General features: G+C 52.2%; 1 protein-coding gene across 4 annotated transcripts in view; it reads left to right on the top strand.

Annotated features, from left to right (window-relative positions):
• Positions 1-9,005: 9,005 nt before the first annotated feature.
• The window catches only part of LOC122375169 (serine/threonine-protein kinase mTOR-like), a 29,090-nt gene continuing 16,049 nt past the window's right edge, over positions 9,006-22,046 (top strand). For 2 of the 4 annotated variants that reach the window (XM_043354405.1, XM_043354407.1), the window contains exons 1-22: positions 9,006-9,202; positions 9,619-9,763; positions 10,038-10,273; positions 10,548-10,741; positions 10,957-11,149; positions 11,272-11,511; positions 11,779-11,879; positions 12,524-12,692; positions 13,193-13,363; positions 13,744-13,948; positions 14,726-15,342; positions 15,609-15,841; positions 16,197-16,321; positions 17,222-17,361; positions 17,963-18,328; positions 18,710-18,901; positions 19,158-19,334; positions 19,759-19,848; positions 20,148-20,278; positions 20,637-20,841; positions 21,015-21,186; positions 21,495-21,696. In XM_043354405.1, the coding sequence (XP_043210340.1) occupies positions 9,116-9,202; positions 9,619-9,763; positions 10,038-10,273; positions 10,548-10,741; positions 10,957-11,149; positions 11,272-11,511; positions 11,779-11,879; positions 12,524-12,692; positions 13,193-13,363; positions 13,744-13,948; positions 14,726-15,342; positions 15,609-15,841; positions 16,197-16,321; positions 17,222-17,361; positions 17,963-18,328; positions 18,710-18,901; positions 19,158-19,334; positions 19,759-19,848; positions 20,148-20,278; positions 20,637-20,841; positions 21,015-21,186; positions 21,495-21,696 (4,391 nt within the window). In that variant the 5' untranslated portion in view covers positions 9,006-9,115. Of the gene's footprint in view, positions 9,203-9,618; positions 9,764-10,037; positions 10,274-10,547; positions 10,742-10,956; positions 11,150-11,271; positions 11,512-11,778; positions 11,880-11,946; positions 11,958-12,214; positions 12,242-12,523; positions 12,693-13,192; positions 13,364-13,743; positions 13,949-14,725; positions 15,343-15,608; positions 15,842-16,196; positions 16,322-17,221; positions 17,362-17,962; positions 18,329-18,709; positions 18,902-19,157; positions 19,335-19,758; positions 19,849-20,147; positions 20,279-20,636; positions 20,842-21,014; positions 21,187-21,494; positions 21,697-22,046 lie in introns of those variants that run through there. The other 2 variants (XM_043354409.1, XM_043354408.1) reach the window with 2 other exon arrangements.

Genomic DNA, 22,046 nt, shown 5'->3' with positions numbered 1-22,046 from the left:
GGCCAGTTTTTCATTTCCAACTCAATGGTGTTGGTTATAAGACCATCTGGTACGGTTTAGGTCACTTTCTGGTGGAGGTCAGGTCAAGGTCAGGTAAAAAAAGGTCAAATTTCAAAGTTGATATTTTTGCATAAAATGGGTATCGATTCGATGCAGCTCGTCACGGGGAGTCTAATGGTGGTCTTTGTTTTGCGCTACGAGGTCTAGAATTGCTAAAATTGAGTTTGAAAATTTGACGTAATCAATTTTGAACAGTTTTTTCGCTATAACTTGGCCAAAAAAGAGGTATCGATCTCAAATTTGTTATGTAGATATAAAGCGGTAGGGACTATCACATATATTCCGTTTTTTTTTTCGAAATTCAAAAAACTTTTTGGATTTTTTGCTATTATATTCAAAAAATCTATTTATTGATTTTTGGGGGTCAAACTCCAAAAATTCGAAAAACCGAAATAGCAGTTTTGTAGCCCTTTTGATTTCACAATTCACACCTCTTATGTCTGAAACATTTTTCTGTATCTCTAAAGCTGTAGGCCTGACAGCTCTTCCCGCGAAACCTTTTTTTGGGTCGAAAATGACAAAAATGACGTCACTCTGACGTCATTAGCGGCCAACCTATCATAGCCTTTGGAAACATTTTTGGTCACCATGTGCGCTAGCTGCCTCCGGGAGGGTACTGCAAGTTTGGTGACGATCGGCGCAGCGGTTCTCGATATATATTGAAAAAACTAAGGGGGGGGCAAAAAAATGCCCCCCACCGCCTGGAAGGTTAACATTATCAGTCAATGACAAGTGCCTTTATTTTTCAATTTTTATTAATAGACCATTTTGATAAAAATTAGGTAGGGCTCTCAAACTACCAATGCCAAAAAATTGGTTAAGATCAAACACATATACAACGAGAAATAGCCGAAAAGGAGGGTTCCACAGGGTCTGAAATGCATAATAGGTTATAGGTAGTGAAAATTTGGTGGCGCTGTGCGCCGCCATTTTTCGCTTTTCAAGAAAAACCACAGGGGGGGGGGGGCCAAAATGGTCCCATCATGACGCGAGTTAAGCCACAGTAAGCCAGAGCAGTTACGAGACCACCGGACCTAGCATAGCACGCCGTGGCAGGCAACCGGACTTGAGCCGGGTTTGGCGGTCCGAAACAATACCAACTCCGGGGTCCGGAGCACTACGGCAAAGTGTAAAGTATCTGTTGTAAGTATGTAAAGTATCTAAAGTAAGTATGTATGTAAGTATGTAAGTATGTAAAGTATCTAAAGTAGTAAGTAAAGTATCTAAAGTGTAAAGTATGAGTTGTCGTTATCCAACTACGGCAAAGACTGACTAGACGGAATAGAGCCATATCGACCCAAACCCCTGTTCCGACGGCGTTCCGTTTACATCGGCCCAAATCTGGCATGTCGGAAACGGAGTTGCCGGGGCAAAATGGTCTTCAGAGCCAAACCCAATTGCTGGCTAGTGGCTGGGCGGCTGGGGTAGTTCCTGAGTTAGGTAGGCATAAAGTGGCTGTCATAGGTGAAATCGTCAAGTTGACCTTTTGAGGCTTTTGAGGTTACTGAGGTCACCTGAGGTCACTGTCTCCTTATGGGCTGATGAAAGAGCACACCGAAAATCGACATGGTGGCGTTTTCGTCTCCCGCGGCCCAGTATTTCCTGAGTTTAGAAGAATCTTGGCTTACCTAGAATGGCTGCGAAATTGACCTTTTAAGGTCACTGAGGTTACCATATTCGAAGAAGCTTATACAACTGGAACACGCAGTGGCGGATCCAGGGGAGGGCAAATGGGGCAATTGCCCCTCCCAAACGGCATAATTTTAACAGTTACGCCTATGGACGGTGCATGGAAAGAACCGATAAATTTGTATGGCTTGCCCCTCCCAAAACTCTGAGCTGGATCCGCCAGTGGGAACACGGCGACTCAACTGGTGTGTTTTCGTCTCGATCAGCTAAGTAGTTCCTGAGTTATAGTATCGCTGTAAATGTAGCAGTCGATTAGTGATGTATAATTGTTTTCTTCGTTTGGGACCCTCCCACCTTAACATTAGTTTTGAGTTGAGATAGCCAAATTGGTGGCCATGGCCTGAAAATGGACAACACTATTCGACCGCCACCCTTGCAGCCATTCTATAACTCAGGAACTACTGGACCGATCGGAACGAACGAAACACCATTCGAATCAGGGGGTACGATTTTATCAGCCGTTTCGAAGCTCGTGACCCCAGGTGACCTCGGTGACCTCAAGAGGTCAACTCGCATTGACGCCTATTGCAGCCATTCTATAACTCAGTAACTACTGGGCCGATCGCGAAGAAAACACCACCAGTCGAATCAGCGTATGCGATTTTATCAGCCGTTTCGAATATGGTGACCTCAGGTGACCTCGGTGACCTCAAAAGGTCAACTTAACGTTTTCGCCTATTGCAGCCATTCTATAACTCAGGAACTACTGGGTCGATCGTGATGAAAACAACACCAGTCGATTCAGCGTATGCGATTTCATCAGCCGTTTCGAATATGGTGACCTCAGGTGACCTCGGTGACCTTGGGAGGTCACATGACCGTTGTGGCCTATGGCAGCCATTCTATAACTCAGGAACTACTGGGCCGATCGTGACAAAAACACCACCAATCGAATCAGCGTAAGCGATTTCATCAGCCGTTCTGAATATGGTGACCTCAGGTGACCTCGGTGACCTCAAAAGGTGAACTTAACGTTTTCGCCTATTGCAGCCATTCTATAACTCAGGAACTACTGGGCCGATCGTGACGAAAACACCACCAGTCGATTCAGCGTATGCGATTTCATCAGCCGTTTCGAATATGGTGACCTCAGGTGACCTGGGTGACCTTGGGAGGTCACATGACCGTTGTGGCCTATGACAGCCATTCTATAACTCAGGAACTACTGGGCCGATCGCGACGAAAACACCACCAGTCGATTCAGCGTATGCGATTTCATCAGCCGTTTTGAATATGGTGACCTCAGGTGACATCGGTGACCTTGGGAGGTCACATGACCGTTGTGGCCTATGGCAGCCATTCTATAACTCAGGAACTGAGGTCACCTGAGGTCACCATATTCGAAACGGCTGATGAAATCGCATACGCTTAATCGACTGGTGGTGTTTTCGTCGCGATCGGCCCAGTAGTTCCTGAGTTATAGAATGGCTGCCTTAGGCCACATTGGTCATGTGACCTCCCAAGGTCACCGAGGTCACCTGAGGTCACCATATTCGAAACGGCTGATGAAATCGCATACGCTGATTCGACTGGTGGTGTTTTCGTCACGATCGGCCCAGTAGTTCCTGAGTTATTGAATGGCTGCAATAGGCCATATTGGTCATGTGACCTCCCAAGGTCACCGAGGTCACCTGAGGTCACCATATTCGAAACGGCTGATGAAATCGCATACGCTGAATCGACTGGTGGTGCTTTCGTCACGATCGGCCCAGTAGTTCCTGAGTTATAGAATGGCTGCCATAGGCCACATTGGTCATGTGACCTCCTAAGGTCACTGAGGTCACCTGAGGTCACCATATTCGAAACGGCTGATGAAATCGCATACGCGGATTCGACTGGTGGTGTTTTCGTCGCGATCGGCCCAGTAGTTCCTGAGTTATAGAATGGCTGCAATAGGCGTCAATGCCGAGTTGACCTCTTGAGGTCACCGAGGTCACCTGAGGTCACCATATTCGAAACGGCTGATGAAATCGCATACGCTGAATCGACTGGTGGTGTTTTCGTCACGATCGGCCCAGTAGTTCCTGATTTATAGAATGGCTGCAATAGGCGAAAACGTTAAGTTGACCTTTTGAGGTCACCGAGGTCACCTGAGGTCACCATATTCGAAACGGTGGATGAAATCGCATACGCGGATTCGACTGGTGGTGTTTTCGTCGCGATCGGCCCAGTAGTTCCTGAGTTATAGAATGGCTGCAATAGGCGTCAATGCCGAGTTGACCTCTTGAGGTCACCGAGGTCACCTGGGGTCACGAGCTTCGAAACGGCTGATGAAATCGCATACGCTGAATCGACTGGTGGTGTTTTCGTCACGATCGGCCCAGTAGTTCCTGATTTATAGAATGGCTGCAATAGGCGAAAACGTTAAGTTGACCTTTTGAGGTCACCGAGGTCACCTGAGGTCACCATATTCGAAACGGCTGATGAAATCGCATACGCGGATTCGACTGGTGGTGTTTTCGTCGCGATCGGCCCAGTAGTTCCTGAGTTATAGAATGGCTGCAATAGGCGTCAATGCCGAGTTGACCTCTTGAGGTCACCGAGGTCACCTGGGGTCACGAGCTTCGAAACGGCTGATGAAATCACATACGCTGAATCGACTGGTGGTGTTTTCGTCACGATCGGCCCAGTAGTTCCTGATTTATAGAATGGCTGCAATAGGCGAAAACGTTAAGTTGACCTTTTGAGGTCACCGAGGTCACCTGAGGTCACCATATTCGAAACGGCTGATGAAATCGCATACGCGGATTCGACTGGTGGTGTTTTCGTCGCGATCGGCCCAGTAGTTCCTGAGTTATAGAATGGCTGCAATAGGCGTCAATGCCGAGTTGACCTCTTGAGGTCACCGAGGTCACCTGGGGTCACGAGCTTCGAAACGGCTGATAAAATCGTACCCCCTGATTCGAATGGTGTTTCGTTCGTTCCGATCGGTCCAGTAGTTCCTGAGTTATAGAATGGCTGCAAGGGTGGCGGTCGAATAGTGTTGTCCCCTGAAAATACCGGTTTGGGCATTCACAACATCGAAAAATGTTTTAATTCGGAGATATGGAATTTCAAACTTGCAGTTTTCGGATTCTAAGGGGCTAATGCATTGGTATGCCCCCTTAGAATTTGTGACGTCAGCGGAGATCTAACGATTTTTAAATCTTTTACTAAAACGTTTGGCAGCACGCGGTGGTATATGCTGCTTTGCGCGCAACAAATGCCGCACTTTCAAATAAAGTCGCTAGGAACAGCGGAGATCCCAAAAAGTAAACAAAAGTAAAAGTCTAATATCTTGAAAACCGGTGAATATTTTTCGATGAAATTTGGTAGATATTCATTTTTGCTCTTTCTGAACCGAGCGACATCACTTTCATGCCAATTCATCAACTTTTTTGAAGGTGGGAGGGTCCCTTTAATGTTCAATGCATTTAGCTGCGGGTTTTCGAAAGACCATTTCTCCGCCGTCTGTTTTTAGTTATAGTCCTTTGTCGTCTTGTTTTAAATACTTTTTCTCAAAAGAAGATTTATTGAGCTAGCAATTCAGTCCAAAAAACATTGCAAATCATTGCAAAACACTTCTGTTGAAAGAAATCAACTGAGAAGTTTTGGGTCCTCATAAATTACGTTTCAAATATGACGTGCTGCACAAACTGACGCTAAAGGACTGTGTTCAAAAGCGAAGGCAGCTGCTCCACAAACACTTTCCGACGCTTTAACCAACATTATATGTTCCACAGTTGTCATGACAACAGCTCAGTACTTCAAAGCTTGAACACTACCTCTTTTATACGGTGTGTTTTGAGATGGAGGAGAGCGGCGCGGCGGTGATATTATTTTTATCATTATTATTGTTTATTTGTATTATTATTATCATTATTATTATTATTGTTGTTGTTATTGCGCGCACTGTGCAGTGTGGTGTCAGATATTATCAGTTGATAAGTCGTTTTTTTGCCTTTTCGTGCAACAGACTCATGGCAGTTCAAGTTTGAGTTCATAATGGCAAGCGCTTTTTTGAGGCTCATTGTAAATAAAATGATAATAAGAAACCGTAGCATCATAATAAGGTTCAATATATTGCCGAATATGTTTTTAATAATTTTAGATATAGTATGTTTATTTAAATATTATATGTGATATATTTTTTAAAAACTGTTACTTCTTTTGATTACCTAAGTGTCAAAACATTCTTAAATTTGGAATGCAAGAAATGAAGGAGTTAGATTGAGTTAGATGCGAAAAACATGTGCACCATACACCTAAACCTACAATAAAACCAAGCTTATTTGAGAAAATGCAAGCATACCATGCAGAATGAGAAATCAAATGTGTTATATGCCTGTGTTCAAGCTATGACAGACGTTGTGTAGGATCTCCCTGAACTAAGAAAGGGAATAGGAGCACATACTGCCACCATGGGTAGGGCATTCCAAGCAGGAACTAATCATAATGCATCTAACAGTGAAAAACATGTTCTGACATCTGTGCATTGTGTGTGAGGGAAAGATCATGTAATGGTGATCTGTAATGCGAGTTTGAAGACTTAGTCTTGAACCTTAATGGTTCAGTTCCCAATTTATATAAATAAGATTGTCAAATTGTTTTTTTATTCAGTTTCTGAATTTGATCATTTGTGACCTGACTTTCACTTTTGGACTTGGTCATGCGGGATAATTTCACCAATCATTTTCGATGCCTAGTCAGTTAGACATTTGAATTGGGTTTTCTAACATTGATAATGCATTTACACAGCTAAAGGCTAATGAGGATATATATATATATAAATATATAAATATATATATATATATATATATATATATATATATATATATATATATATATATATATAAATATATATATATATATATATATATATATATATATATATATATATATATATATATATATATATATATATATATATATATATATATATATATATATATATATATATATATATATATATATATATATATATATATATATATATATATATATATATATATATATATATATATATATATATATATATATATAATTGTGACATTTAACCTGATCTTGGCCTGCCAAATTACCTCAAAACTTGGATTCTATGAATGTTTCAGATGATATCTTCTGTCTGTGATATCTTTGTAATGCTGCCTCACATGTATTTCTATGGTGCATGGTTTATGGGATCCTTAGTCAATGACATCTAGGCGAAAGCTCGGTCAAGTGTGATCAATGTGACTCAGTAAGTCACTCTACATATGTCCATAGGCCAAGCTAACCAGTAATTGAGCAAGATTCCTCATTACCATAATTCTTCACTTGCTAATTAGTTATTGTACATTCCATCTGGCACATCTGAAAAGATGGCATCGCTGTTAGAAATGAAAGGAATGCTGTGAAGATAACACTCCAAGGCTTGCACATCATATACTGTCTACTGCTGTGTCTATCTCTGACGTCGGGAGGAAAAAAGTCGTAACTCGCATGAAAAAACAGTGCCCCAGATACAGCTTTTTTCCTCCCGACGGCAGATCTTTATACTTGGTGGTTATTTGATTATTCATGGTGCATTCTTCGTTCCCTATGATGCTGACCCCGGAAACCGATTCTGTGGTCACTCTGCATTCTGCTGGTCTCATTCATTCTGCTGCATACATTCTGCAGCTGGCCTTCATGTGTTTATTTGAAGGCCCCAAGTGGTGACTACTGACTAAGCTGCCTGATAGGCACCTTTCGACTTTGAAGTTTCAACCTTCGCCGGCTTTTCCATGTCTAAATGGCCCAAAACAGGAAGGAGCGGTGACTGAGTTCAGTTCCAACTTGCGGCGACTGAGCTCAGTTCCAACTTCCGGCAACTAGCAGGTCGTCAGCGCATGTCCGAGTGACGCGGTTTGATACATCGGAACGGCGAACGACATTCCTTTGAAGCTCCTCTGCAACATGCTCGGCTGACAGGATGCTTCAGACCACCATTGCATCGCGCTCGCAGATCATGTCGTCCTCTCGCAGCCATCGCAGCTCACTCAGCAGAGGCGTCACTCGATCGCGGTACCGTGCATTAGTGACAACACGTGCGGCAAAGTTCATGACCCTCTGAACGCGACGCTTTTGTGTTGCGGTGCAGCCTCCCCAGACAGACCAGCAATACCACTCATGAGGGAACACCAGCGCCTCAACAAGCAGTCGCTTAGTTTCAGATGGGAGACGGCATCTCGTCCTGGCGAGCCCTATGAGCGCACAGTAACACCGTCGCACAATGGTCGATACGTGTGGCTCCCACGAGAGGTACGAATCGACATTGACCCCCAGTATCCTGAGTCCCTGACGCTGAAGGACGGTTTGGTTTGAGCATTGCCGAAAGTGACAGAATTGTGAGACCGTGGCAAGGCGTCTCGATTTAAGGAGAACCGTTTTGACAGTGTGGATTTTGACGCTATTTTGTGTAAACCAGTTACTTGCTACCGCTAATTTGCTCTCGATCCGAATTTTGATGTCCGATATGTTACGAGGAAGTTCAGAGTCAAGAAACTGGACGTCGTCGGCATACAACGTGATCTTTCTATGCGGCATGTGCTGCGTCAGGTCATCGGTAAAGACCAAAAACAGGGCCAGGCCATAATGGAGCCTTGGATCACGCCGTGGGTCACAGGAAGGACACCGCTACCGCCCCGCAGCGACTGCGTGCGGCCGCGCAGCCAGGCACCAAACCAATCAGCCTCGATACCGTACCAGCCTTATCGATTGGGACCTACAATTGGGAGGTCGCGAAATTGACCTGACCTTAGGTCACCGATATCAAAATTCCGAGATAGGTATACATTTTGTACATACTGTTGTTCTTATCAATCGCTGAAAGTTTCACAGCAATCGGTCAGTTGGTGTAGCTATGGCAGACATTTTAACTTTTTATGAGGTGAGGTTATGTGAAGTGACCTAGTGACCTTGAATGACCTTGGTCTTAAAGTTTAACAACATGTGTAGAATTGATGTACGATAAGGTGTTCGAAAAACCATAGGGGAAGGGAGTTTCAACCCCCCCCCCCCGCAGGGCGCGGGTTAAATAATTATCAACGTCATGGGAAAGCCATGGCACATAGGTATTCGAATGCACATTCTCTGAGTCGGAGTCGAGGCAGCTTGGATGACCCCAACTCCGACTTCTAGCTCGTTGCCACGACGCTGGGTGACTCCGACTCCGGCTCCGAAGTTTTGACTTGTACTGTTTTGATTTGACTTTTTTGACTTGTACTGTTCAGCCGCCTTGTTTGAGGAAGACGTCAGATGAATTGTGTTTCATTTCAGATAGCTGACTTATGATGCAGTAACATTAGTGGAGCTTCAAGGCATGGTATGATACAGCCCAAGTCTGTGACTACTCACTGACCGCAAGATGGCTTCCAAGCCAATATCCATAGTCCAGTCATACATCAATGGACTTCGCTCCAAGTCTGACGAGGAGAAATCCAAGACTGTCCATGTAAGTAGCCGGGTTTCGGCCCGTGCATTGGTGGAGGGGACGCGTCCCCACCTGCTAGACTGGAGATATTTTCTTGCTTCCCCTCTTTTAATTTAGTTTATAGTATCTTTATCGTTGCTGAACGAATCTGGCTGATTTTGTGCTGGCTTTTGAATGAGGGCAATGGACACCAATCCTGATGATACATCAAGTGAATGTGATTTTGAGGTCACTGTGAAGCTCTAGGTATGTCATTTGACCATTATTTATGAACGATATTGGACCCCAGAGGCAGCTACCCAAGACCTGGTCCCCTGACCCCCCCCCCCCCACACACACACACAGGAGCTGTACCGCCATGTCAGCACAGAGCTGCTGGAGGTGCCCCTGACTCCCCTGACTCCCCCTGACCCCCCCCCCCCTCCCTGCCCACACAGGAGCTGTACCGCTATGTCAGCACGGAGCTGCTGGAGGTGCCGCCGGCCGAGCTGCAGGCCTTCATGGACGAGTTCAACCACCAGATCTTCAACCTGGCCTCCAGCGCCGACATCAACGACAAGAAGGGCGCCATCCTGGCCATCGGTGGGTCGCCGGCGCCCTGCTGCGTCAGCCCCGGCCGGAGTGGTCGCGGGGAAGGCTGACATGTCTTCTGTTTTTAGGGAGTTGCTGATAATTTGAACTGCCTTGTAGGAAGACTCGTAGTTTCAACTATTTACGAAGTGTTGCCTGTTGCGGTTACCTGTATGGGACGTCGTCTCTCTAGCCTCTGTGACCACTGAGCGGCAGGCGCGGTGTTCTGATTGTCCCCAGTGACCAACTGACCGACCCGTTCCCCACCCTACGCGCGCGCGGGCAGTGAGTCTCATCAGCGTGGACGTGGGTAACAGCACGACGCGCATCACGCGCTCTGCGAACCTGCTGCGCAACCTGCTGCCGGGCGCCGACACGGGTGTCATCGAACTGACGGCCAAGGCGGTGGCGCGGCTGGCCATCAGCTCCGGCCTCAACTCGGCCGAGTATGTCGAGTTCGAGGTGAAACGGGCCATCGAGTGGCTGGGAGCGGACAGAAACGAGAACCGGCGCCAGTCAGCGGTGAGTGTGTGTGTGTGTGGGGGGGGGGGGGAGGGAGAGAGGATGACGGAGAGGGAGGGAGGTGACTGGAGGGGAGGAAAATGTCTCGTCTGTCGTTGTTTTGGTGCCAAGAAGTGGTTACTGCCTATTTTGGCATAACTACCTAGATGCAACGATAAACGACAAATCAAATGTTGTTGTCAAACATCATCATCGTTTCTCGAGACCCCTCTCGCTGACCACCCCTAAGCTGACCACGATGTGACCTCCCTCTGACGTCCCCGTCTGCCGACAGGTGATTCTGCTGCGGGAGCTGGCTGCCTCGGTCCCCACCTACTTCTTCCAGCAGGTGGGGCCGTTCTTCGACATCATATTCTGCGCGGTGCGCGATCCCAAGCCGAGTATCCGCGAGGGCGCCGTCGGTGCCATCCGTGCCGCGCTGCAGGTCACCGCACAGCGCGAGGGCAAGGAGTCGCAAAAGCCGCAATGGTGAGTGCAGGGTAAATGAGAACCGCTGCGCGTGTACCTTCCTGGATACAATACGCCATGGTACCGCCACTAATGTCATGTCTCAAGTTATATTTAACATACCAGTAAAACACCTTTTGGGGCGACGAACGAGTGAGCGGAGTGTGAGTCCTGCACTGGAGGATGCTGCTGGTCGGCGCCCACTGTCTGGCTGACACCCGCCGCTCCGCCGGCAGGTACCAGCAGTGTTACGACGAGCTCGAGCTGGGCTTCACGGACGAGTCGCTGCGCGGCCTGACGCGCGAGGACCGCATCCACGGCTCGCTGCTGGTGCTCAACGAGCTGCTGCGCTGCTCCAACGTGGACTGGGAGACTGAGCAGCAGCAGCTCGAGGCCGTGGCGCTGCAGCACACAGATGGAGCCGCACGGGTGAGAGGGGAGAGGGAGCATTAATGCTGGTTAGTTAGGACTGGTCGTGGTTATTTCCCGGTGTCTGTCTCTTTGTCTTGTTACCTGTAAAAATGACTATCCCCCGTTGCCCCTGCCGGCAGCCGGCGCACCACCACCAGCACCTACAGCCGATGCAGCAGGCCCCGTCCCCGGCCCCGCAGCAGCAGGCGCCGCGGCAGCGACGCTACAAGGCCATGCTGATGCGACTGACGCAGAAGCCGAGCTTCAGTCCGAGCTACCTGCTGAGCGGCGCGCCGGCCGGCGGCGGCGGCCAGCCGCTCTACGCCAGTCTCACGTGCCGCGCGCTGCTCACCAGCAAATACGCGGCCATCTGCCACCACGTGAGTCGGCCGGCCGGGGCGGACGGAGCTCAGTCACAGTTCTGGAGTGGCTAGGCGTCATCAGGCTGCTGTCATAAGTGTCTGTGTGTTTTTCTTTGTCTGTTACGAGCGTTGACAATATTTACTGAGCGGTTTGATCACCGTCTCTAAAAGTTGCGATGTGTCGTCGTTTATTTTTTTGGTGAACTCGTTTGGGTGGCAATCGGCCCCTGTGTGGTTGGACGGTGTTGCGTGGTTCGTGTTTGTGATGCCGCTCCTCCGTCACAGGTGACGTCTAACATGTACAACAAGAGTCCGTACGTGCAGCAGGTGATCCTGTCCATGCTGCCGCGGCTGGCTGCTCTCGACAGGGACCGGTTCTGCAGCAAGTGAGTTTATTGTTGGGCTGGGGCCTGGGAACGGTGGGTGGCGGTCCGCCCTCGACAGGCCGACCGGTTCTGCAGCAAGTAAGTTTATTGTGGGACTGAGATGGTAGGTGGGGAACAGAGTGTGACAGGGACCGGTTCTGCAGCAAGTGAGTGTTTATTGTAGAGCTGGTAATGGTGAGTGGTGGGCCGCCCTCGACAGGCCGACCGGTTCTGCAGCAAGTGAGTACTTGTGGTAGGGCTGGTAACGGTGAGTGGTGGGCCGCCCTCGACAGGCCGACCGGTTATGCAGCAAGTGAGTTTGTACCGGCGGGGCTAGGGTCTATAGCAGAGGCCGCCCTCGACAGGGACCGGTTCTGCAGCAAGTGAGTACTAGTGGTAGGGCTGGTAATGGTGAGTGGTGGGCCGCCCTCGACAGGCCGACCGGTTCTGCAGCAAGTGAGTTTGTACCGGCGGGGCCGTGGACGGTGAGTGGCGGGCAGAGCCGTAAAATGACCTTAAGTGGAGTCATCCACAAGGCTGGTCTCCTCACTGACTTGGCGGTGGGCCTCCATTCGCCGTTCACTTTTTTCTCCCTGTTGCTGAGCTGCTCCCTCCCCTGCCCTAGCTCTCTGTCCCGCTGACCCCCGCGGCTGCCGCATCGCCAGGTACATGTCCAAGGCGGTGCTGTACATCCAGTGGTGGCTGCAGCGAAAGGACGCCGCCAAGTCGTCGGCCTTCCTGTGTCTGGGCTTCCTGGCCGCCGCTGTCCGACAGCACATCACCAAATACGTGGGCAGCGTGCTGGAGCCCATCAAGACGCACATCATGCCCAAGGTGGGCTGCCGAGACTAGCGTGGAATTCTCGTGTGTCCCATTGCTGGTGTCTTCCTCCTGTGATTTTATTCTATCTTTTTTTACGTACTTTGTCAAACTAGTAACTGAGCTAACTTTACCATGGCAGCGTTATGAATGAATTGCTTGTGATTACTGAGGTGATCTTAGCAACTGAGCAGTTGAAATGGGAACAAGTAACTCTTGATGCGTTATCGACTGTTTTCGGAATTGTCAGCATCCCTCTTCTTCGCTGTCGACGCGCCCGTAAACCCTAATAAACAAACAAACAAACAAACAGCATCCCTCTTCTAGCCCCTAACCTCCCCTAACCTACTCCATGCCAAGATCATTGTAAGCTGTTCGATCATAAACTTCTGTACATAGACGGTGAACAGAGGGATAATGGTTCCGTTGTTAAGTCACGTCCAAGATATGAACACACTACGGCCTTCCATTCTCTCCACACTATTTGCCCCCCCCCCCTCCCGCTCCGTCCCCAGGACGGTTCTCTGAAGAAGCGCGGCGCGCCGGTACAGACGGATCAGGCGGTGTACGTCTGTATCTGGCTGCTGGCGCGCGCCGGACGAGCAGAGCTCCGGGCTGACATGGACGAGCTGCTAGGACACATGCTGGCCTCGTCGCTCACGCCGGCGCTGACACACGCGCTTCAGGTGAGTGGTGGGGTGGCACGGCCAGTGTCGGCCGGGGGGCTGAGACCCTGCGCAGGACACGAGACTATAGGGTACTAGGGGGCCTGCGCTGGATGATAGGCGCATGTGCGCGCCGCGTCATTGACATTTCTTTCAGATATCATGCTTAGCGATCGCGCATTTTGTGAAAAGCTTTAACAATACGTTTCAAGTTAGGTGTCATTTTTTTTCATTCGACTAATACCACGCCCTTCTTTCTCAAGAACTCTGTTCGCTACTGTACCGGCCATCTCACCGCCGCTCGTGTTCGCTACTGTACCGGCCATCTCACCGCCGCTCTTGTTCGCTACTATACCGACCACCCCACCACCGCTCTGCCCCCCCCCCCCCCCCCTGAACAGGAGGTGGCCACGCAGATCCCGGAGCTGCGCCAGAAGGCCGGCGAGGGTCTGATGACGGTGCTGTCGGCGCGGCTGGGGGTGCGTCCGCTCGTGCTGCGCCACCGGCCGCCGCCGGCCGGGCCCCTGGCGCGACCCGCCACCGACCGGCTGACCGTCATCAACACCGTGCTGGCCATGAGGACGCTGTCACACTACGAGTACGACAGTGAGTAACCTGGTGATCGGCCCGTGGGGGTATTGCGAGTACGACAGTTAGTGGGGCCTGCGGGTCGGCCCGTGAGGACGCTCTCACACTACGAGTACGACAGTAAGTAGAGCCGGCCCGTAATGACACTATGGGTACGACAGTGCGTGGGGTCTTAGTGGGGGCCTCAGTGAGTGGGGGCCGGAGTCGATAAAGAGTGGTTGGAGGGGATCCGCGGGGAGCTAGCAGCTGGGTGGATGTGGAGATGACATGAAGCCTTTTGACAATCTTTGCAATCTGATATTTTTTTTAGTCCGAACATTTTGATTGGAAGGATTTGCAAGGACAGAGCCCCCGCTAAGCGAAGCTTATTGCGGTGACCCTGCCCTCTACCCTCCGATCGCGCAATTCCGGTTCTATGGCAGAATGTAGAGTCCAAAGTTTAACGTGCGCACATCGCCGCGCACGGCCGGTCCCCTCACTGACTTCGCCTGGCTGCGGCCTGCCACCGACCGCAACCATACCAGTCAGGAGGCCCATAAACGTCAAGCGCCCGTCGCGCTTCGAACCCGGACTGTTGTAACCGGGAACGCGTGCTCTCACCACGCGGAGTCCAACGCTCTACCGACTGAGTTACGAGACCGGCAACCGACTGAGCTACGGGACCGGCTTGCTTTCGTGATTCTTGCTTCCCGGCTTCCTTGGCGCTAAGTGATTAAACGCTGCAGACTTTCGCAGACTATGTGGTGGTATTTCTCGTGAACATTCAGCGAGTCTGACGGCCTTTTGTTCCGGCAGACCGTTCGCTGATGCTGTTCATCCAGTACTGCGCCGACAACTACCTGACCTCAGAGGACGCCCAGGTGCGTCTGGAGGCCGTCCGCACCACCTCGCACCTGCTGACGCCCTCGCTGCTCGGCGTCACTGGGCGCAGCTCGACGCTGCAGAAATCGGTCAGCGACGTCATCAGCAAGCTGCTGGCGGCCGGCATCACCGACACCGACCCCGACATCCGTCTGACCGTCTTCTGGTCGCTGGAGGAGCGCTTCGACAACCACCTGGCGCAGGCCGAGAGCCTCAACGCCCTGTTCGTCTCGCTCAACGACCAGGTGTTTGAGATCCGCGAGATGGTGCTCTGCATCATCGGCCGGCTGAGCGCCATGAACCCAGCCTACGTGATGCCCAGCCTGCGCAAGACGCTGATCCAGATTCTGACGGAGCTGGAGCACAGCGGTCTGGCCAGGAACCGTGAGCAGTCGGCGCGCCTGCTCGGCCACCTGGTCTCGTCGTCGCCGCGGCTGACGCGCCCCTACCTGCGGCCCATCATGAAGGTGCTGTGTCAGCGCCTGAGGGAGAACGAGCCGAACGCGGCCGTGGTCAGCAGCATCCTGTACGCCGTCGGAGATCTGGCGCACGTGAGTATGACTAGGAGAGAGGCACGAGTAGAGAGCTCTGGGGCACGTGAGGCCGGAAGAAAGTGCGTAGATATAGCCCGGGATAAAAGTTTTAGTAGGTTGACATGCTGCTCTAGACATTTCTCGTCTGACATTTTTTTTGGGGGGGGGGAGGAGGGATGTGTGGCCGTCGCGGCCTGCCATCTGTTGCGTCTCGTCAGACCGCCCGCACCCCACCGCCCCTCCCTCGCTGACCCTCGGCCCGCCCCTGCCCTCCTCCCCATCAGGTGAGCGGTCCGGAGATGGGCCACTGGGTGAACGAGCTGTTCCCGCTGCTGTTGGCAATCCTGGCCGACAACAGCTCGCTGGCCAAGCGGGAGGCGGTGCTGTACACGCTGGCCAACCTGGTACAGGCGCGCGCGGACCCCAGCGGGCCGACCAGCAGCGCCTACCAGCAGTACCCGCAGCTGCTCGACGTACTCATCGGCTTCCTCAAGACCGAGCAGCAGCCCACCATACGGTCAGTGGCGGACCGGAACGGTCAGGCCGTGGAGGGGGAGACGTGGTCATTTAGCTGCGAATAATCGTAAAATGATGTTATAAAGTAGAAACAGCAAAAGTAGGAGGAAATTAGGAACAGGAGGCGTAGTTACTGGAGTTCTGAATTGCTGTGATTCGCATTCTTTAGTGCGGTTTCAGTTGACTTGTGACGCTTAACCTACGAGTTACGTCAAATCCTGATGCTACAGCTGTACCGTTTACAGCATGTCGAGACCCCTTTGCTATTTTCACGCCGCTATTGTCCCTCCTATTGTGCTGCTGGCTCTCCGTCGCCTTCCGTCATGTGTCTGACGGTCGCTCGGTCCGTGTTCCAGTCGTGAGACGATTCGTGTGCTGGGTCTGCTGGGCGCTCTAGACCCCTACCGAAAGAGGACACTCAACCAGGAGTCGAACGAGGAGTGTCTGGTGATCCCCGACCCGGACACCACCGATACACTGGGTAAGAGAGAGAGAGAGAGAGAGAGAGAGAGAGAGAGAGAGAGAGAGAGAGAGAGAGAGAGAGAGAGAGAGAGAGAGAGAGAGAGAGAGAGAGAGAGAGAGAGAGAGAGAGAGAGAGAGAGAGAGAGAGAGAGAGAGAGAGAGAGAGAGAGAGACAGAGAGACAGAGAGACAGAGAGACAGAGAGACAGAGAGACAGAGAGACAGAGAGACAGAGAGACAGAGAGACAGAGAGACAGAGAGACAGAGAGACAGAGAGACAGAGAGACAGAGAGACAGAGACAGAGAGAGAGACAGAGAGACAGAGACAGAGAGAGACAGAGACAGAGACAGAGAGAGACAGAGACAGAGACAGAGACGAGAGAGACAGAGAGAGAGAGACAGAGACAGAGACAGAGAGAGACAGAGACAGAGAGAGAGAGAGACAGAGAGAGAGAGAGAGAGAGACAGAGACAGAGACAGAGACAGAGAGAGAGAGAGAGAGAGAGAGAGAGAGAGAGAGAGAGAGAGAGAGAGAGAGAGAGAGAGAGAGAGAGAGAGAGAGAGAGAGAGAGAGAGAGAGAGAGAGAGAGAGAGAGAGAGGGGGAGAGGGAGAGGGACACTACCGACACTTACACCATCTGACAGATGACACGGGACACCACCGATACACTGGGTGAGAGAGGGGGGTTACCGACACTGACACCATCTGACAGAACTGACACGGGACACCACCGATACACTGGGTGAGAGGAGGACACTACCAACATGTTGGGTAGGGGTAGAGCGGTGGTAACTGCGTCAACCTTGGAGCCCACTAGTTGGCGTATGTTTTGTGGCAGTCTCTGTTCTACCATCCTCGGGCTGTTGTCATTTAGACCGCCTGGTGTCTGTCTGTCCAACTGAGCCCTCCGTGTTCGCAGCGGACGCCAACAGCAGCGTGCGGCTGGTGAACATGTCGCAGCACTCGATGGACGAGTTCTACCCGGCCGTGGCCTTCGGAACGCTCATGAGGATCATTCGCGACCCGGCGCTCTCCCAGTATCACACCATGGTGGTCCAGGTACGGATACTAACACCATACACACACACACCCACACCATACCCCGACCCGGCGCTCTCCCAGTATCACACCATGGTGGTCCAGGTACGGATACTAACACCATACACACACAGTACCCACACCATACCCCGACCCGGCGCTCTCCCAGTACCACACCATGGTGGTCCAGGTACGGATACTAACACCATACACACCCACCCACACATACCCCGACCCGGCGCTCTCCCAGTACCACACCATGGTGGTCCAGGTATGACAATTATACACCCACACATAGACCTCTACATACCAATACTTGGTATGTAAAGGTCTATGACCCACACCATACCATACCGACACCAACACACACCATACCCCGACGGTGGTCCAGGTATGGCCTTTTAATTCAGATTCATGCGCCCACACTCACTTCTACTGTGGGTATAAGACGTGGTACCGGAATTCGACGGAATTCGACCCATGACAGGCAGTTGGTATGTTTGTGACCATCCCCTTCATATAGCCCATAATATGGCAGCGTCACTCTCCCGTTTGGCCGAGAGCCGGCCGCCGCCTCCCACCGCTCCGTCTGACCGCCTGCCGCTCCGCGCGTCTGTTACAGGCGATCTCGTTCATCGTGCAGTCGCTGGGCACCAAGTGCGTCTCGTACCTGTCACAGGTGATGCCCTGCCTCCTGCTGGTGATCCGCACGGCCGACGCGCCCTTCCGCGAGTTCCTCTTCCAGCAGCTGGCCACGCTGATCGACGTGGTGCGCCAGCACATCCGGCCCTCGTTGCCCGACATATTCCTGGTGATCCGAGAGTTTTGGCAGCTGGACTCGCCGCTACAGCCCACCCTGATCGCCCTGGTGGAGCACATTGCCGCCGCGCTCGGATCTGAGTTCAAGACGTATATGCCGCAGCTGATCCCCAACACGCTGCGGGTGCTGTACCACGACACAAGCCGAGGACGCGTCGTCACACTCAAGGTAGGGGGCGAGGAGGGTGTGTATTGCCTGCAGAGAGGGGAAGGGGCGCCACTGGCAGAGAGGAGAAGGGACGTCACTATGTAGTGGGATGGACTCTGAATATGTATGACGCATATTTTTTACAATTTGGTTTGGACCAGTCCGCGGCTTAGACGCCCTTTTTTTCTCACGAGCTCGATCCGTAGCCGACCATGTTACACGACGTAGAGCTGCAGTCCCTTCTTTACTCTCCAAACTCACCCAACCTCCACCGAGCGGCCCAGTGTTCCCTGCCGCGATTTTTCCTCCTAGTCCGTCACCCATGAACAGATGGCCAGGAGTGCCCCCGCCGCAGTCCCAGCAGCCCTGAATGACGAACTGTGACCGCCGTCGCTGCTGCAGCTGCTGTCGGCGCTGCGGAAGGTGGGCCGCAACCTGGACGACCACCTGCACCTGGTACTGCCGCCCATGGTGCGCCTGTTCGACCCCAAGGACGCGCCGCTGCCCGTCTGCCAGGAGGCGCTCGTCACCGTCGCCGACCTGGCCACCAAGCTCGACCTCACCGAATACGTCGGGCGCATCATGCACCCGCTGGTGGGTAGTGGGTAGTGGACCGTCCGCTGGTGGGTAGTGGGTAGTGGACCGTCTGCTTGTGGGTAGTGATTCATGGGCTGAACTGGCGATTCTGGCGATTATGTCGGTCAAATCCGCTGTCTGCACGTGACTGCACTGACTGACACTTCTCCCCCTCGCTCTCTATTGGATCCGCTGTCAGGACACGTGTCCCTCGCTCCGCTCGCCGGCCATGGACACGGGGTGTGGATACTGACCCAATCCCCTCCCTCTCTAGATCCGGTGTCTGGACACGTGTCCCTCGCTCCGCTCGCCGGCCATGGACACTCTGTGCGCGCTGGTACAGCAGCTACGTCGCCGCTACGCCCTCTTCATGCCCACGGTGAACAAGGTGCTGCTCAAGCACGGCATCCAGAACGTCGAGTACGACCAGCTCATCAGCACGCACGTACTGGTACGTTGACTCCCTGCTGTTACAGCCAGGGGGGAAGATAGAACGGGGAGCGGAAGGTCTCCGTGCCAGTCCCGTTCCGTCACACCCGTAGAAGAGGGACGTCTGCGGGTGTACGGACTGCAGCTGCAGCTCGACGGATTTTGAGGTTAACCTTGCATGGTGGGATGGGCTTTCGTTTGTGTGCGTCAAAGGCTCTTTGTCATTATTTTACTTATGATCAATATGTTCAGAATCTCCTGCGTCGGTAAATATCACACATGCTGTGATAATTCGTGATATTGATGTAATGTAGCCCCGCATTGTTGTCATCGGCTTGACATCGGTCTTACAATCTGTGTTGTTTACCTATCCTGACCCCCAGAAATCCAACTTCCTGACCCGCTCGACCCCGCTGACCCGTCTGTGTCTATGTGTTTGTCTCCAGACGTCAGCGATGGAGGAGGACAGTCCGAGCTGTGTCTACCAGCCGGGATTCGTGCAGCCGGAGACCGCCGAGCCGGCACCATCCAAAAAGGTGGGCACTCGACGGGGGACGGCACTCACATGACGTGTAATGTGACTTGTGACTGATGTGTGATTTGTTACCGCTGCCTTGACGGGAGCATGACTGTGATCTGTGACTGTGACGTGTATTTGGTCATTCTGTAACCCAACACCCTTGCCTTCTTTGGTATCGGCCGAACAGTGTGCGCTATGTACGACCTGTGACCCGGCCTCTGGAGACACGCCCTGAGACCCCTACAAACAGCCGTGAGTCGTGACCCTACCAGCATCACTCTCTAACCGTGACTCGGTGTCTGCCGCTGCCGACAGCTCTCCGTTTCCGTCAACAACCTGAAGCAGGCGTGGATGGCCTCCCGGCGCGTGAGCAAGGACGACTGGTCCGAGTGGCTGAGGCGCATCAGCATCGCCGTACTCAAAGAGTCGCCCTCGCACGCGCTCAGGTGAGGCGCCGCGCAATGTCAGGTGACGGCCCATCGCCACCGCTCGTGCTAGGTCTGTGAAATTTATTTGTGCAGCGCTCATCATTGGGTAGTAACAACTAACAAAGTGGTGGTACTCTGTTCAATGGATCTGGAGCAAACAGTTGCCATTAGATTAACGTTTATGATCGCAAGCTAGCGTACGTTTTAATCTCTTTTTTGTGGACGTGTAATAAAGATTATCAAATTTTTCAATTGCCTTTAGTAACGGTGTTTTCCGTTGCCGACGCCTATTCTAACCCGTTCCGCTCACGGCCGCTGACCTAGTCGGTGGTACTCTCTCAACTTAATGTGACATGCCCCCCTCTCCCCCCGTCAGGTCGTGCTGCGCGCTGGCCCAGTCGTACCCGCAGCTGTCCCGGGACCTGTTTAACGCGGCGTTCGTCTCGTGCTGGTCCGAGCTGGATAAGGACCACCAGGGCGAGCTGCTGGACGCCGTTCGGCTGGCGCTGCGCTCACAGGAGATACCCGAGATCACGCAGACGCTGCTCAATCTGGCAGAGTTCATGGAACACTGCGACATCGTGAGTTAAGAGGGACGGGGCTGTTACTGGGACATCGTGAGTTGGGCGGGGGCGTGCGGCTCTGGGAGTCTGTGCTTCCGCAAAAGCGTGGACTTTCTTCTGTAGAGTGCTCAGCTTTAGTGCTATCCGTGCATCACTGGCGTATTTGACCGTTCACATCCTTCCGTCGCCAGGAGTCGCTGCGTATCGAGAGCCGACTGCTGGGCGAGCAGGCGCTCCGGTGCCGCGCCTACGCCAAGGCACTCCACTACAAGGAGGAGGAGTTCCACAAGGGCGCCACCACGCAGGTGATCGAGACGCTCATCTCGGTCAACAACAAACTGCAGCAAAAGGAGGCCGCTCAGGGTGAGAGACGCGCGACGGGCGATGTAGGGAGGGAGCAGAGTGCGGCTGGGGGGGGGGGGGGGATTTTGATGATGGTGGGTAGCATTAAAGACCAAAGAAATTCTTGTTTGCTTATGACGGACAAAAGAAGTAATAATGGCATGGATTCTCGAATTTGTGAGCGTTTCAAATAAAGGCAATGGGAATGGCAAAATATCCGTTGTGTTTGAGTGACTTCCGTGAATGTAAAAACGTTTTGGAAGCGTCGCCTTCAAGTGCCGTCGTATATTATGACGCGCTGACCTCTCCCGTCTCCCGCTGTCCGCCAGGTCTGCTGGAGTTTGCGCGCAAGTACCACACCAAGTCTGTGGCGGTGCAGGAGCGCTGGCACGAGAAGCTGCACGACTGGCAGTCGGCGCTAGACGCGTACTCGGCCAAACTGGCTGAGCCGGCCGAGGACGACCGGCCGGCAGACTGCGACTTCAGCCTGCGGCTCGGACAGATGCGCTGTATGGAGGCGCTCGGACAGTGGTGAGTAGTCAGACAGCGGACAGCGGGCGTGGGGGGGGGGGGAGGGAGGGCTCGGACAGATGTGCTGTATGGAGGCGCTCGGACAGTGGTGAGTAGTCAGACAGCTGACAGCTGACAGCGGACTGAGGAAGGACGCAAGGGGAGGTGGAGCCAGGCTTGGACAGATGCGCTGTATGGAGGCGCTCGGGCAATGGTGAGCGGCGGACTTAGGACAGGGGGAGGGAAAATAGAGTTGGGGCTAAGGTCGAAGTTGTTATGAGCCATGACTGTTGGAGTACAATTTTCAGATGGAACGATTGTCTTGTTGTCTGTCGTATCGAATCAATGTCCAGCTGCGTGAATATGGAGCT

The sequence above is a fragment of the Amphibalanus amphitrite genome, unplaced genomic scaffold (assembly GCF_019059575.1).
Source record: "Amphibalanus amphitrite isolate SeventyFive unplaced genomic scaffold, NRLGWU_Aamphi_draft 001788F_arrow, whole genome shotgun sequence".
Classification (NCBI taxonomy): Eukaryota; Metazoa; Arthropoda; class Thecostraca; order Balanomorpha; family Balanidae; genus Amphibalanus; species Amphibalanus amphitrite.
This window is presented reverse-complemented; position numbering and strand designations above follow the sequence as displayed.